Source organism: Leucopleurus acutus (assembly GCF_964270905.1).
Source record: "Leucopleurus acutus genome assembly, chromosome: 15".
NCBI classification, from domain to species: Eukaryota; Metazoa; Chordata; class Mammalia; order Artiodactyla; family Delphinidae; genus Leucopleurus; species Leucopleurus acutus.
In genome coordinates, this window is record NC_139157.1 from 69,723,943 (window position 1) to 69,741,102 (window position 17,160).

At 38.1% G+C, this 17,160-nt stretch overlaps 1 protein-coding gene across 5 annotated transcripts in view; it reads left to right on the forward strand.

Moving 5' to 3' along the window:
- SNX14 (sorting nexin 14) overlaps positions 1-17,160 on the forward strand; it is a 67,611-nt gene that overhangs the window by 36,296 nt on the left and 14,155 nt on the right. For 3 of the 5 annotated variants that reach the window (XM_082855357.1, XM_082855361.1, XM_082855358.1), the window contains exons 15-18: positions 102-160; positions 1,526-1,552; positions 3,620-3,752; positions 10,041-10,242. In XM_082855357.1, coding sequence (XP_082711483.1) covers positions 102-160; positions 1,526-1,552; positions 3,620-3,752; positions 10,041-10,242 — 421 coding nt within the window. The remainder of the gene's footprint in view (positions 1-101; positions 161-1,525; positions 1,553-3,619; positions 3,753-10,040; positions 10,243-17,160) is intronic. The other 2 variants (XM_082855359.1, XM_082855360.1) reach the window with 1 other exon arrangement.

Genomic DNA, 17,160 nt, shown 5'->3' on the forward strand with positions numbered 1-17,160 from the left:
ACTTGATTTAAGTAATGTTTCCTTTAAGCTCAAATCAGTAAGATGAAGTAGCAAGTTTCAATATCAAATATTGGTTTAATAAATCATAATTATTTTTTAAGTATTTCAGACAACTTTTAAGAGGTGCAGAATCACCAACACGCAATTCAAAACTCAACAGGTAGGTATATTCAATCATATATATGTTTTTCTTTTTTTTGGTTCTTGTTGACGCTAATCATTCTGTGATAACATCATTATCTTTATTAATCTGGTTTCCTTGCTACATAAGTAGACAGGATTACTAAGGAATTGTGGAGCTATACTACATATAGTAATGTGAAAATGCCTGACATTCTTTCAGAAAAATTTAACAAGATATATACACCATTGCCTTGTTAATCTCATAATTATTATTGCTTGATCACCTGCTTTATTGGAGACTATGGACTGCATGCATAATTGAAATCCACAGATAACTCAGTTTTAGAGAGTAGTTTGTTTTTTTCCCATTTATTAATTTTAGTGAAACTCCTGTATAGGACTGCGAAAGAGGAAGTGGTTCTTTTACCTTATTAGCCTGCTGAGTAGCTAAGTGTAAGTCAGAGTCATAACCTCAGAGATGGAAAGCTGTCTTTGCCACTTGGCGAACACCTAGTTGTCTTCAACATATGAAGGCACTAATTTTGCTGGCTTTAGAATATAAAATTAATAGGAAGAAAATATGGGTTGTTTTCATTCTGGGTACTGCTTATAGTCTTTTAAAATATGTTTTTCTTTATATTGACCTGACTCTTAACGTTAGCTATCAGTCTTGTCAGGACTCTGCTTCTGTGATACTTGATTGATTTACCTATATATCAATAGAATAAGTAAAAGCCTTTCTTAACATTCTTTCATTGAAAATTTAGGGTAGCATTGCTGATTTGCTGTTAGATGACTTAAAATATGTAAAATGTTTATTCATATATTTTATGTCTACATTCTATTTAATTGCATTTAAAAAGTAAAATTTTAATACATGTTAATTAATATTAACCTACTCTTCTGTTTCATTCCATACTTAAAGCATAACTTAAAAAATATTTAGGGATCTTTTGTTAACTTTGCTTCTTAGCTTAAGTCATAACTTAAAAAAATAGTCAAACTAAAAATGTGTGGAGCATGCACAATTATATCTAATATAGACATGAATTCCATATTAGAAAATACAAGTTTGTTTTCGATGCCAAGTTTTTGGTGGCTTAGTCTCTGAATATTTTCCACTGTATCAAACAAATGGTTTGCCTAAATGAGGGCAAAAAAACAGAATTATTTCCTGACATAGAGTTTTTAAAAACTTTCTTTAAAATGATCTAGAATTCAGATCCCAACCCCCCCAAAATAGCCATTGTGTTTGTTTCTCTTTCCTTTATCATGCTATTCATAATGCTATCCATCTGTGTAATTTTTAAATTTTGTTTTATGTTCTAAAGTGAAACTTGTTTAATATCTGGGCTTTCTCTTTCTCTTTTCCTTGTGTAATTTCACATGTTTGTTATTGCAGAAGTAGCCTAAGTTTGGATGATTTTCGGTAAGTCTTGAGACAGCATGTGATTCTTTTCTGTATAAATTATCTGTTTAACTCCAATTACTGCCTTTATATCAGGTATTTGGGATATCCTTTTTTTTTTTTTTTTTTGGCCACGCCGCACAGCTTGAGGGATCTTAGTTCCTGGACCAGGGATTGAACCTGGGCCAGGGCAGTGAAAGCCTAGAATCCTAACCACTAGGCCACCAGGGAATGCTCTGGGACATCCTTTTAAGATTAACCTCTACTTTTATTCTAGAGGTCTCCTTTTTGAAATAGCATTATATATGTCATCAGAAAATTAAAATGCCAGCATAAAAATAAAGTGAAAAATCCAGTGTTTAGCTTTTTAAGGCTGTTGACTCATTCTTTGTTGTTGTTGTTATTATTGATCTTGCTAAATTTCTTTTAGAATTATTTGTGTTTAAAGAACTTTCTTTAAAGCAAGAAGTACAATATTTCAGTATTTCTGGGCGTAATCACAAGTGAAATATTTAAAAAATATGTCATTTCAAAAAGCCCAACTGTTTTATAATCTAGGTCTACTAGCATAATCTATCTAGATTCTGAGATTTTAATAATATTTTGTTAAGATTTTCATATTTTTTTTCAGAAAAATTTCTTCTCTCATAGAAAGTTATATTTATAATCCTGGATTTTTTAAAAACACTAATTGCATGCTTGTTTAAGTAAAACAATATTCTAGTTTAAGTATCCTTTTTACTACTACTACTTACTATTAGAGTTTTTCCAGTTTTAAAATAAGTTTGATTTACTCCTTGAACATGTATAAAATGCACATATCACTAATATACTGGTGCATTTGACACTTTATTAATTTACTTTTATTTCTGTAACTGTTGCATTATTATTATTATTTTATTTATTTATTTTTTGCGGTACACGGGCCTCTCACTGTTGTGGCCTCATCCGTTGCGGAGCACAGGCTCCGGACGCGCAGGCTCAGCGGCCATGGCTCACTGGCCCAGCCACTCCGCGTCATGTGGGATCTTCCTGGACCGGGGCATGAACCCGTATCCCCTGCATCGGCAGGCGGACTCTCAACCACTGTGCCACCAGGGAAGCCCTGTTGCATTATTTTTATAAACACGTTTTCTTATAGGAATAATAGCTATTCGTTAAGTTAGGCCTTCAACACCAATCTCCTTGAATTTTAAAATGGTCATTTTTCTTTGGACATCTGTCGTAAGGGCAGTATTACATAGTGAGTTTTAAATTGGATAAAAGTTATGTTTTTATTTGTTGAAACATGAGGCAATAATAAGTAGGCTGTAGTGGAGGAAATTTTTGCTGCTTTTTGGCATATTTTTGTTGTTGCTTTTAGAAATTCACTTTTGAAAAAAATTACAAAACCATTATTTAATATATATGGCAGAGCAAGCTTCTTCCTTAGGCTACATTTGCTTTTATCTTTATGTTCATTGCTAACCCTTCCCTTTGGCATTTTATTTTTTCTTGTTATTATTTTGAAGTTATATATGGTGTATTTTATACTTCATTCTTCTTTTGAGTATTTCTATGATTATAAAGTTGAAGAAAATTTTCAGAATTTTTTTGTTTTTCCATCTAACAATGAAGTACTGAGAAGGTCATTGTTTTGTTTTTTTTTCCTGTTACACTGTGCTTTTTTAGCAGTACAGTACAGTTTGAATAGGATAGTCTATTTTGAACGTTGGTCTAACCACATTTTTAATTTATTTCAAAAAATGTATGGCAGTAAGAAATATGCACCACTAGGGGGCTCTCATCTTTTATTCTTTTTAGTTCAGTTAATGTTTTAAGGTTAAATAGTAGGTAAATTTCAAATGTTTGTTAATAAATATTGTCCCATTTATTCATCCCCTCAAATTTAAACTTTAAATGTTCTGTCACTTTTGGCTATAGAGATGTTGAGACAATCTATGACTGAGAACTCCAAAAAGTTATGTTTAGCTATACCTTCAGTTTACCCTTTTTGCAACCATTTTTATTATTGTTTACAGTAAACTGGACCGTTGTGATAATGTAATAATTTACTGTGTTCTTGATACATTTTTGTTTAATATTTAGGAGCACACAGAAGAGAGGAGAATCATTTGGAATTAGCCGAATAGGTAGCAAAATTAAAGGAGTCTTCAAGAGCACCACAATGGAGGGAGCTATGTTGCCTAATTATGGCTTAGCTGAAGGTGAAGATGACTTTGTAAGTAAAAATTCTTCAGTTTGTTGTATGTATAATTTCAGACTTAATGTGGCATAAAAAATTGGTTACGCTTGTTATTTTCCCTTTTTTTTAATCTTAACTTCTTACTTCAGATTTTGTTTATGTTTCCCATTCTTTCACTAGTCATTACAGTTTCATGGTGCTAATCTAATTTTTTAAATTCCTGAGCACTAAGTTATTGATTACAAAGGCCAGATGGTTTCTGTTAAGCTGATATACTGCTAAATAGTCAAACAATTTACCACGTTTTGATTAAGCTTTTACTTCATATCCTGATCTTATCTCTTTCTAACCACATGGCCAGGCACACGGAGTTGTGTTAATCGATGTCCGACCTAACCCCTTGATATTCAGACTGTGATCTGTGGACCAGCAGCATCAGCATTACCTGGGAGCTTGTTATCAGTACAGAATCTCAGGCTTCATCCTAGACCTGTTGAATCATAATTTACATTTTAACAAGATCCCAGATTTATAAGCACATTACACCCTCCATGCTATTTTATTTCTCTGTCTTTTCACATGTTGTTTTGCTTGAAATGCCTTTTTCCCCCTTTATTTACCTAGAAAATTCATACTTATCTTTCAGAATCTAGTTTCTTCCCATAAGCCCCTACCTGAGTCCCCAAGCAGAATTGAACATTCCCTCCTTTTTTTGCTTCTGTTAGATCATATGTTAAAACATGTACCACGTTGTGTTTGAAATTACGATTTTTTTTTTTTTGGCTGCGCAGCAGGACTTGTGGGATCTTAGTTCCCCCACCAGGGATTGAATCCGGGCCCTGGCAGTGAAAGCTCCGAGTCCTAACCACTGGACTGCCAGGGAATTCCCTGAAATTACGATTTAATTTATGTATTTGAAAGTATGTTTATGATTGTCTTTCCTACCAATTAAGGAGTTCTATAAAGGCAGATATTATCTCATTTGTACTTTGCATTTGTTTAAAAAATCTTTATTGAACAGACATCCTGGATCTTCATTTTGCCTTTTAATGTCTCAACACTGGAGATAAAAAGCTGATTAAGACCTAAACTTTGCTCTTAAGAAATTTACTATCCTGGGTATAAAAGGGATGAATATTAGTGATTGGATTGGTAATGACCAAGAAGAAGGAAGTGGGGAGAGAAGAGTAAATAAACCTATTTTTCCTCTTTACCCCTTCCTTTCAACCTTTGTCCCTTTGTACTGATAAATTGTTAAAAAGATTCATTGCTTCTTCACAATAATTTTAATGGAAGAAAAACTTATTTAATCCTTTTTTTTCTTTTTAGATAATCCAAATACAGCATTCTTTTCATGCCCATATTTTCCTTAAAAGTATGGGTAGAAGAAAGACAGTAGACCAGAGGAGGGAGTCTTTTAAAAAAAACAATGTTTATGATTTTAGATTTTAAGCATCTCAATTTTTTTTTTTTTTGCGGTACGCGGGCCTCTCACTGCTGTGGCCTCTCCCGTTGTGGAGCACAGGCTCCGGACGCGCAGGCTCAGCGGCCATGGCTCACGGGCCCAGCTGCTCCGCGGCATGTGGGATCTTCCTGGACCGGGGCACGAACCCGCGTCCCCTGCATCGGCAGGCGGACTCTCAACCACTGCGCCACCAGGGAAGCCCTCAATTTTTTAATAGTATAGAAAAGTAGAAAAAAATTTAAAATACCACCCGTAATTCTGCCACCCAATAACTACTTCTATTAACATTCTTGTGATTCTGTTTTTTAAAAATATCTTTCCCCTTCCCACCCCATAAATTAGGCTATATGTAGATTGCTATCCTGATCTCTGCCCACTTAATATAACAAAATATAACTTAAATATAATTTAATATAACAAAAGCATTTACCCATGTTATTGTGAACTCGAAACATAATTTTTATGGGGAAAGATGTACTTTTTCTTTTTTGTTCTTCCCAATTACTTGAAATACAAGCTATAGTTTTGCTTCAGGAATAGGAGGCTTTTTTTTGTCTGCACGGGCTCTAGGCGCGTGGGCTTCAGTAGTTGTGGCTTGCGGGCTCTAGAGTGCAGGCTCAGTAGTCGTGGCACATGGGCTTAGTTGCTCTGTGGCATGTGGGATCTTCTGGACCAGGGATCGAACCCTTGTCCCCTGCATTGGCAGGTGGATTCTTAACCACTGCGCCACCAGGCAAATCCAGGAGGCTATCTTTAAAAAGCTGAGAAAGTTTGTTCTGTTTTGTAGTGGCCCAAGGAGGAAGGAAATTCTTTATTGGTCTTTATTTACTTATTTTTTATTGAAGTATAATTTTTTGTTTAATTTTTAATGGAGTATAGTTGATTTACAATGTTGTGTTAGTTCAGGTGTACAGCAAAGCGAATCAGTCATACATATACACATATACATTCTTTTTTTTTTTTAGATTCTTCTCCCATATAGGCTATTACATAGTGTTGAATAGAGTTCCCTGTGCTATACAGCAGGTTCTTATTAGTTATCTATTTTATATATAGTAGTGTGTATACGTCAGTCTATCTCCCAATTTATCCCCCACCTTACCCCGCTAACCATAAGTTTGTTTTCTGCATCTGTGACTCTACTTCTATTTTGTAAATAAGTTCATTTGTATGCTTTTTTTTTAGATTCCACATATAAGCGATATCATGAGATATTTGTCTTTCTGTGTCTGACTTACTTCACTCAGTATGACAATCTCTGGGTCCATCCATGCAAATGGCATTATTTTTTTCTTTTTTATGGCTGAGTAATATTCCATTGTATATATGTACCACATCTTCTTTTATCCATTCCTCTGTTGATGGACACTTAGGTTGCTTCCATGTCCTGGCTATTGTAAATAGTGCTGCAATGAACATTGGGGTGCATGTATCTTTTTGAATTATAGTTTCCTCTGGGTGTATGCCTAAGAGTGGGATTGCTGGGTCATATGGTAGTTCTAATTTTAGTTTTTTAAGGAACCTCCATACTGTTCTCCATAGTGGCTGTACCAATTTACATTCCTACCAACAGCGTAGGAGGGTTCCCTTTTCTCCACACCCTCTCCAGCATTTATTGTTTGTAGATTTTTTTTTTAAATTTTTATATTTATTTTTGGCTGCATTGGGTCGTCGCTGTGTGTGGGCTTCCTCTAGTTGCAGCAAGCAGGGGCTGCTCTTCGTTGCAGTGTGCGGGTTTCTCACCACAGTGGCTTCTCTTGTTGCAGAGCACAGGCTCTAGGCGTGCGGGCTTCAGTAGTTGTGGCTCGTGGTCTCTAGAGCATAGGCTCAGTAGTTGTGGCACACAGGCTTAGTTGCTCCACAGCATGTGGGATCTTCCTGGACCAAGGATCGAACCTGTGTCCCCTGTGTTGGCAGGCGGATTCTTAGCCACCGAGCCACCAGGGAAGTCTTGTTTGTTGATTTTTTGACGATGGTCATTCTCTCTGGTGTGCGGTGATACCTCATTGTAGTTTTGATTTGCATTTCTCTAATAGTGATGTTGAGCATCTTTTCATGTGCTTTTTGGCCATCTGTATGTCTTCTTTGGAGAAATGTCTATTTAGAGCTGCCCATTTTTTGAATGGGTTATTTATTTTTTTGATATTGAGCTGCATGAGCTGTTTGTATATTTTGGAGATTAATCCCTTGTCAGTTGCTTCATTTGCAAATATTTTCTCCCATTCTAAGGGTTGTCTTGGAAATTCTTGATTGGAAGCAAAGATAGTAATAATGGAAAGTAGGGTAAGAGGGCAAACTAATTGTTAGTACTCTGAAGAGAAAAGACAGGAGGTGGCTAGGGTGTTAAACCAGACCAAGATAGTCCCACTTAGGATTTGGGGGTACTGTGCTAGTTCTAAACTGTGGGACCTCGGGGAAATCTCCTTTGCCTTGTTTAGGAAGTGTATGGGAAAGGGAAATTGCCAGTCTCACTGCCAGGGCTAAAGTGGTATGTGATCCAAAATTGAGACCTGGAAGATTTTTATTTTTTTAGAAAAAGGATCAACTTGACCTGATCATTTGGTAGCAGTGCCTCCTTGCTATGTGACCTTGGGTAAATTGCTTAATTTTATTTTGATTTAACTTCCTCACATGTGAAATGGGGATAATAGTATCTAGCTTGTATATGGGTGTTGTGAGGATTAATAAGTGATATATATGAAGCACTTGGGACAGTGCCCAGCACACAGTAAGTGCAGTAAGTACTATACAGTGTTATAATACCATCAGATAAATTATAAGTTAAATTGGCATATGTATACTGGCCTGGGAACCAAAGTCTTCTATGTAAGGTTGGGTCTGTCTGAAAATGCATTTCTGTCCAAGTTCAGAACTGACTCACAGATAAACTTCTGGAACGTAATACGCCCATTGGTATATTGGCAGTTATCCCCAACATAGGAAAGGCTAATAATGAGTTAAATTATAGTATTTCTCAAGGAAATAGGGGGACATCTCTTTGCCTTTTACCCTCTGCCTGTTTTATTCCCTATCTTCTTTGTAGAGGGAACATCTGTTTGAAAATGAGAAAGCACTTGGTTTTCCTTTTTATAAAATTTTGGTTATATATTTTTAAATAATATTAAAGGAATCCCTGAAAATTCTTAAATATTGCCCTAGAGATTTTTCATTTACTTTTTTGATATAAACACCATTTAAATGGTAGCAGTAATAAAATATTAAACTTTGTTCTTTGTCTTTTATTGATATTTTTATGTTAAGAATTTTTTTTCTATTTTGTTTCTTAGATTGATTTTTATTTAAGAATGTCCCATTTCTTGGCTTTTAGTCAGCTTGTTAAACAAATTTTCTATCATTTTATGATTCATTTTACCATTTCTCGTCAAAAGCCAAGTCTGTTAACAAAATTACAGTTGTAATAACCATGGAAAATGCTGCCCTGTACCTCAGATTCCAAGCAGCGGAGTGGGTGTTTCCCTCACACATGCTTCTCTGTTTTTCTTCCAGGTTTGTAAGGAGATAGATAGCCTTGTCCCCAAAAGGCAAGAATAACACTTATCGTCTGTTTTTACAGTTTCATTGTTTTAGGCCTGGAAGACATTTTTGTTTTCAACAGAGCATTAAGAAGTCTTCCTAAGATTCTTAACAGTCTTATTAGGGGTGACAGAAGGCCATTTTAGGACAGGAACAGAAAAAGGGATAATTGCCAAGGGACTTAGTGGGGGAGGAAAAGAATTCACTTAGAAGAGAGTTGGCTACCAGGTGTGGGAAGAGAGTAGAATGGAGAGTGAAGGTAGGGTACTAGAATTCTGGAAAGAAATACCTCTTCTCTACTGGTTTGCTCTGACTAGACTGTTCAGAATTCTCTTAAGCGCTACAACCTTTGACTCATTTCCTTAAAAAAGTGTGTTCAAGATGGTTGTGTTTTATCTGTAAAATTTTGCCCCCTTTAACATGAATCAGAGATGTCTAGGTGACCAGGTGTTATAATGTGCCGATTCAGAGATTCTTTTCCGATTTAGTGAAGACAGACATTTTTTTCCCCTTCTTTCTGCATGTTTATTTCTAGAACATGTTTAACACTGCTTTTTTTAAAATAATTGTTCTTCAAGTAATACTTTAAAGAATATTTATTTTAAATATTTATATTATTAAAATTTTAGAAGCTAGGAGATGAAAAAACAATCTTAATTATATAGAGGTGGGTCCCTTTCAGACCTTTTTTCTAATTTTATATTGTCTAATGCTGCAGTGAATATATTTATACTTGTGCCTTTTTCACAGTTTAAAAAAATTTGTCTAAAATAAATGCTTGTGTTAGAATAAGTTGCCAGAAATGGAATTAACTTGGTTGAAACCGTTTTATGGCTTCTTATATTGATAAATGTATATGGGCAAAACGCTTTCTAAAAGGATCGTACAGGTATATCTTGTAACCAACAATATATTGCATATCCGGTTTATCTGTGCAGTTTCCATCAGTGGCTGTTATAAAATTTTACATTCCTAAATGAAAGATATCAGTACAGTAGTTTCTACTTCTTATTACCAGAGTTAAATATTTTTCTGTATTTGTGTATTTTTAATATCTTTTCCAGTAATTGCTGAAGTGTCTTATATTCTGTTGAATTTTCATATATTGGTGATGCAACAAAACCTGGAGTTGATGCTAGTAACTTGTTAGTTTTAGTTTTTTGTCCTTAACCTTTTCAGTAGAAAATTTGATATCACTTAATTTCAAAAGTATTAAAAAATTATAGACTTTATATGGGCATATTACTTTGTAGTTACATCTCATATGCTATAGGTATAAAGGTCCTGGAAGTATTAATTTTTTTTTCTGATGATTTTTTTTCCAGATTGAAGAAGGTATTGTTGTAATGGAAGATGATTCTCCAGTGGAAGCTGTGAACACACCTAATACTCCTCGAAACCTTGCTGCATGGAAAATTAGCATTCCATATGTAGACTTTTTTGAAGATACCTCCTCTGAAAGGAAGGAGAAAAAGGAGAGAATACCAGTGTTTTGTATTGATGTTGAAAGAAATGATAGACGAGCAGGTATTAATATTATTAATGCATATAGCACTAATCAGGTATTAAAATGATTAAGACAGCATTTCTCCCCCTCCATTGTTGTGGGCTAATAATAATTGGTAAAAATATGATCAAACACAACTTTACAAGTTTTCTTTATGTTTTGCTGTCTTTTTTCTTTTGGTTATTTCATCCGTGTGTTACAGTCGAGACAGGGGTAAACAGCATCCACAGCAGGATAAATATTCGCCACCCTGGGCTTTGTCCAAGAGAGTGGGCAGTCTGTATAAGCAAAAACACATCAAAGTTGTGCACATTTTGGGAATGATGAGCAGAAAAATAAAGTTGACCTCAGGAAGAAGGGACAGTCTGTGAGGAAAGAAGGAAAAAGTGGCAGGGTTAGGAAATGGTTTCGAGAGAGGAGTGACGAAGTGATAAGATGAAGGTCAGTGCTAATGATTCCCCTTATTTATTTTTCAAGAAGTATTAGGTGTTTGATTTTTCTCAGAAGCTGATCCTGTTTCATGCATAGGAACATAAAGTATAGGAATGGGGAAGGAAGAATGCTCAGAGTAGCTAGCAATGATATTCCCTATTGTAGTTAAATACCAGGCAGGATCTTGTTCTCTTCAGTTCTGAGTCACTGCTACTGGATTTTGCTGTAACTTCTGTTCGGTCTTGCTAGATGCTGTTCTATCTCAGCATTTTAATAAGTATACAGACAAACCTTTGTCGATATTAGAGTTTCATTTCAGTTTCAAACACAGTCGCTTACGTCTTTTGTCTGCTGTTTCTGCTGATAGGAATTTTAAGTGTTAAAAAGAATTTGGAAAGGAATACCCTAGTTAACTTCTGGATTCAATTCTTTGCTGTGCCTAGTACTTAAAATCTGGCTTTTCTCTCAATGTTCTTGGCTCTCAGAAAATTATTTAAAATGTTTGACTATTCAGATATAAATCCCTATCAATATAAATAAATTGCTTTTTATTGAGGTATAATTGACATACATTATTACATTAGTTTTAGGTACAATATAGTGATTCAATATAGTGATTCTGCATTTGGATACACTGCAAAATGATCACCACAATAAGTCTGGTTACCGTCCTTCACCATACAAAGTTAATACAATATTATTGACTGTGTTCTCCATGCTGTACTTTATATCCCTATGACTTATTTATTTTATAACTGGAAGTTTGTACTACTTGATCACCTTCACCCATTTTGTCCTTCTCTGGCAGCCACCCGTCTGATCCCTGTATGAGTCTGCATTTTGTTTTGGTTTGTTTGTTTTGTTTTTTAGATTCCATGTATAAGTGAAATCATGTGCTATTTGTCTTTCTTTGACTTATTTCATTCAGCTTAATACCCTCAAGGTCCATCCATGTTGTTACAAATGGCAAGATTTCATTCTTTTTAAATGGCTGAGTAGTATTCCATTGTATACATATACCACACCTTCTCTATCCATTCATCTGTTGATGGACATTTAGGTTGTTTCCATGTCTTGTTTATTGCAAATAATGCTGCAGTGAATATAGGAGTGCATATATCTTTTCGAATTAGTGTTTTTTTGGATAGATACCCGGCAGTGGAATTGTCGGATGATATGGTAAATCTGTTTGTAATTTTTTGAGGAACTTCCATACTGTTTTCCATAGTGACTGCACCAATTTACATTCCCACCAGCAGTACACAAGGGTTCCCTTTTTACCACATCCTCATCAACACTTGTTATTTCTTGTCTTTTTCACAGTGGCCATTCTGACAGGTGTGAGGTGGTATCTCATTGTGGTTTTGATTTGCATTTCCCTGATGATTAGTGATGTTGAGCGTCTTATCATGTGTCTGTTTAGCCATCTATATGTATTCTTTGGAAAAATGTCTATTCAGATCATCTGTCCATTTTTTAATAGGTGTTTTTGTTATTGAATTGTGTGAGTTCTTTATGTATATGGGATATCAAGCCCTTATTAGATTATATGCTTTGCAAATACCTTCTCCCATTCAGTAGATTGCCTTTTTGTATTGTTGATGGTTTCCTTCACTGTGCAAAATCTTTTTGTTTGATGTAGTCCCATTTGTTTATTTTTGCTTTGTTTCCCTTGCCTTTAGAGTCAGATGAAAACAAAAAAATCACTAAAACCAATGTCAGGGAGCTTGCCACCTGTGTTTTCTTCTAGGAGTTTTATGGTTTCAAGTCTTTCATGCAAATCTTTAATTTATTTTCAGTTAATTTTTTTACATGGTGTAAGATAGTGGTCCAGTTTCATTCTTTTGCATGTAGCTGTTCAGTTTTCCCAACACCATTTATTTTAATTTTAGTTTATAAAATTTTTTTTAAAAATTTATTTATTAATTTTTGGCCGCATTGGATCTTTGTTGCTGCACGCAGGCTTTCTCTAGTTGCAGCGAGCAGGGGCTAACTCTTTGTTGCGGTGTGTGGGCTTCTCATTGTGGTGGCTTTTCTTGTTGTGGAGCACGGGCTCTAGGAGCACGGGCTTCAGTAGTTGTGGTGCACAGGCTCAGTAGTTGTGGCTCACAGGCTCTGGAGCTCAGGCTCAGTAGTTGTGGCCCATGGGCTTAGTAGCTCCACTACATGTGGGATCTTCCCGGACCAGGGATCAAACCCATGTCCCCTGAATTGGCAGGCGTATTCTTAACCACTGAGCCACCAGGGAAGCCCTAATTTTATTTATTTATTTATTTATTTGACCGCGCCGGATCTTGGTTGCGGCACGCGGGATCTTTGCTGCTGTGTGTGGGATCTTCATTGCTGCCTGTGGGATCTTTAGTTGTGGCATGTGGGTTCTTAGTTGCTGCATGTGGGCTCTAGTTCCCTGACCAGGGATCGAACCCAGGCCCCCTGCTTTGGGAGAGTGGAGTCTTAACCCCTGGACCACCAGGGATGTCCCTATTTTTATTTTAATTTTTAAAAATAAGTCACACTGGTGGCGCAGTGTTTAAGAATCTGCCTGCCGGGCTTCCCTGGTGGTGCAGTGGCTGAGAGTCCGCCTGCCGATGCAGGGGACATGGGTTCATGCCCCGGTCCGGGAAGATCCCACATGCCGCGGAGTGGCTGGGCCCGTGAGCCATGGCTGCTGAGCCTGCGTGTCCGGAGCCTGTGCTCCGCAACGGGAGAGACCACAGCAGTGAGAGGCCCGCGTAACGCAAAAAAAAAAAAAAAAAAAAAAAAGAATCTGCCTGCCAATGCAGGGGACATGGGTTCGATCCCTGGTCCAGGAAGATCCCACATGCCGCACAGCAACTAAGCCCATGCTCCACAATTACTGAGCCTGCAAGCCACAACTACTGAGCCTGTGCTCCACAACTACTGATGCCTGTGCGCCTAGAGCCCGTGCTGCACAACAAGAGAAGCCACTGCAATGAGAAGCCCACACATTGTAACGAAGAGTAGGCCCTGCTCAACACAGCCAGAGAAAGCCTGTGCACAGCAATGAAGATCCAATGCAGCCAAAAATAAATAAATAAAATAAATAAATTAAAAAAAAAATAAAATAAGCCACCCAGTTTATGGTGTTTTGTTATAGCAGCCTGAGCAGACTAAGACGGTTACAGAAAGGTTGCAAAAAATAGTACAGAAAGTTGTCATACACCCTTTACCCAGCTTCCCCTTGTATTGACATCTTATAAAACCATAGTACAATGATTGAAACCAGGAAATTAGCGTTGATGGGATATTCATTTGAATTTCACCAGTTTTCCCACTAATACCCTCTTTCTGGTTCAGGATCCAACCCAGGATCCCACACTGAATTTAGTCTTGTCTCCTTAGTCTCCTATGTTCTGTGATAGTTTCTCAGTCTTCCCTTGTCTTTAATGAACTTGACACTTTTTTAAAGAGTCCTGACTAGTTATTTGTAGAAAACACTTGAGTTTGTTCCTCCACTTGAGTTTGCTGCTCAACAATGTTTACTTATTAAAGGACAGAAGAGGCTCTCCTTTCCCCACTGTATATTCTTGCCTCCATTGTCATAAATTAATTGACCATATATGTGTGGGTTTATTTCTGGGCTCTCTCTTCTGTTCCATTGATCTATGTGTCTGTTTTTATGCCAGTACCATACTTGTTTGATTATTATAGGTTTGTAGTACAGTTTAAAATCAGGGAGCATGATACCTCTAGCTTTGTTCTTTTTTCTCAAGATTGTTTTGGCTAATCAAAACTACAATGAGGTGTCACCTCACACCAATCAGAATGGCTATCATCAAAAAATCTACAAACAATAAATGCTGGAGAAGGTGTGGAGAAAAGGGAACCCTCTTGCACTGTTGATGGGAATGTAAATTGATACAGTCATTTGGAGAACAGTATCGAGGTTCCTTAATAAACTAAAAATAGAACTACCATATGACCCAGCAATCCCACTACTGGGCATATACCCTGAGAAAACCATAATTCAAAAAGAGTCATGTACCACAATGATCATTGCAGCTCTATTTACAATAGCCAGGACATGGAAGCAACCTAAGTGTCCATCGACAGATGAATGGATAAAGAAGATGTGGCACATATATACAATGGAATATTACTCAGCAATAAAAAGAAATGAAATTGAGTTATTTGTAGTGAGGTGGATGGACCTAGAGTCTGTCATACAGAGTGAAGTAAGTAAGAAAGAGAAAAACAAATACCATATGCTAACACATACATATATAGAATCTAAAAAACAAACAAACAAAAAACACTGGTTATGAAGAACCTAGGGGCAGGACAGGGATAAAGACGCGGAAGTAGAGAATGGACTTGAGGACACGGGGAGGGGGAAGGGTAAGCTGGGACGAAGTGAGAGAGTGGCATGGACTTATATATACTATCAAATGTAAAATAGATAGCTAGTGGGAAGCAGCCGCATAGCACAGGGAGATCACCTCAGTGCTTTTGACCACCTAGAGGCGTGGGATAGGGAGGGTGGGAGGGAGATACAAGAGGGAGGAGATATGGGGATATATGTATATGTATAGCTGATTCACTTTTGTTATAAAGCAGAAACTAACACACCATTATAAAGCAATTATACTCCAATAAAAGTGTTAAAAAAACAATAGACATAGGGATAGTCAAAAAAAAAAAAGAACTAGAACTTGAAGGTTTGGAAAATTCTCAAACTATCCATATATCATGCTCTGGAAAAAAGCCAAGGGTGTGGCTGAACAATGGTTTGCTGAAGAGATCAGGCATGTGACTCATGGATCAATCATCTCAGCAGAAGCCAGGAATAGAGCTGTAGCTATCCAGGAAAGATCTGTGGAGGACCCTGTTATTTGGAACTCTCTGGGCTTCTTGGACCTGGATGTCTGTTTCCTTCCCCAGGTTAAGGAAGTTTTCAGCCATTATTTCTTCAGATAACTTTTCTGCCCCTTTTTCTCTTCTCCTTTTGGGACCCCTATAATGCGAGTGTTATTTCACTTGATATTATCCTATAGGTCCCATAAGTTATCTTCTTTTTTTTTTTTTGTGGTACACGGGCCTCTCCCGTTGCGGAGCATGGGCTCCGGACGCGCAGGCTCAGCGGCCATGGCTCATGGGCCCAGCCGCTCCGCGGCATGTGGGATCTTCCCGGACCGTGTCCCCTGCATCGGCAGGCGGACTCTCAACCCCTGCGCCACCAGGGAAGCCCTGTTTCCTCATTTTACTTGACTCTGTGCTTCTTCCTGTGTATTAGGGGAAACAGCTACCTCTCTCAGTCTTGAAGAGTGGCCTGTGTAGGTGATTAGCCCTCTAATTCAACCTTGCCCTAGGTCTTCTTTGTCTTTTGAACCTTTGTGATTGTCTAAACTGCCTGATTTATTCTTGATATATGCCTGTTATGGAGCATGTGCCAAGACCTATTAGTGTTCCAAGGGGAGGAATCCCGTTTATCACCTCGTTTCAGGCTGATGGGAAGCCAGACACTTAGGCAGCAGCCTTTAAAGTAGGCAGATATATACAGTCCTGCAGGGCCACAGTCAAAATCCCTACCTGCCTCCATTCTAGGAGATCTGGAGGTGTCCTCGGGGTGCACAGTTGCTTAGACGAGTGTATGAGCTCCTGAGAGTTCTTATTGAGCTGTAGTGAGGCCAAGGGGGTGTGCAGGGATGGTGTCTCCCTGCTTACGTTCTCTGGGTGCTCTTCCTTAGCTCCTAGATGTGTGGAAAATCTGAAGCCTGTCCCTCAGGCTGAAGCTCCAAGCTAAGTAAATAGGCCTTTTTCACAGGAAGACTGGGGTTTTATTTAGTGTGCTGTCTGTGCAGTCCCTGGGGTGCGGTGTGCCTTTCCAGGAACTGTCTTTCCAACTGGTACAGTCCCGTGGAGCTCAGTATTGCCAGCTCCCTTAGCCACCAGGGCCAAGTGATCAAGGGGTGTCCCCTGTGTGGATTGCACACACCTGCTGGCTTCAGCAAGGCAGCTGGTGAGTGTAGGGGGCAGGGCATGCTGGCCAGTGTCAGAAAGGCTGCCTGTGCTTGCAGCTCTCAGCAGTGCAGTGGAAGAGTGCCTTGCCTATGTGAGTGAGCTGGCTTTAGGCGGGGAGAGGAAGAATGCTGCAGCTGCTCGTGCTTGCCAGTCACAGCCCGGGAGCCAGGGAGCGCTGCAACTACTCTGGCTTCAGCAAGGCAGTGGGATAGTGCTGCAACCACTTATCCCTGCCTATCCAAGCAAGGCTGTGGGGTGCCATTTCCAAGCTTGTCTGCCTGTGCTAGCAGGGTAGGTGGGGGGACAGTAATGGCATCTGCCCCTGCCTGCATCTTGGGAGAGTTTCAGCTGTCCCCTGCCCCTCCAGCATGCTTTTAGATTAGCAAATGAGTTTTCTTACATGTTGTCTAGGCACTTAGGCACTTTATTTTCTTTCTTTTTTTTTTTTTTTGGTACGCAGGCCTCTGACTGCTGTGGCCTCTCCGGTTGCGCAGCACAGGCTCCGGATGCACAGGCTCAGTGGC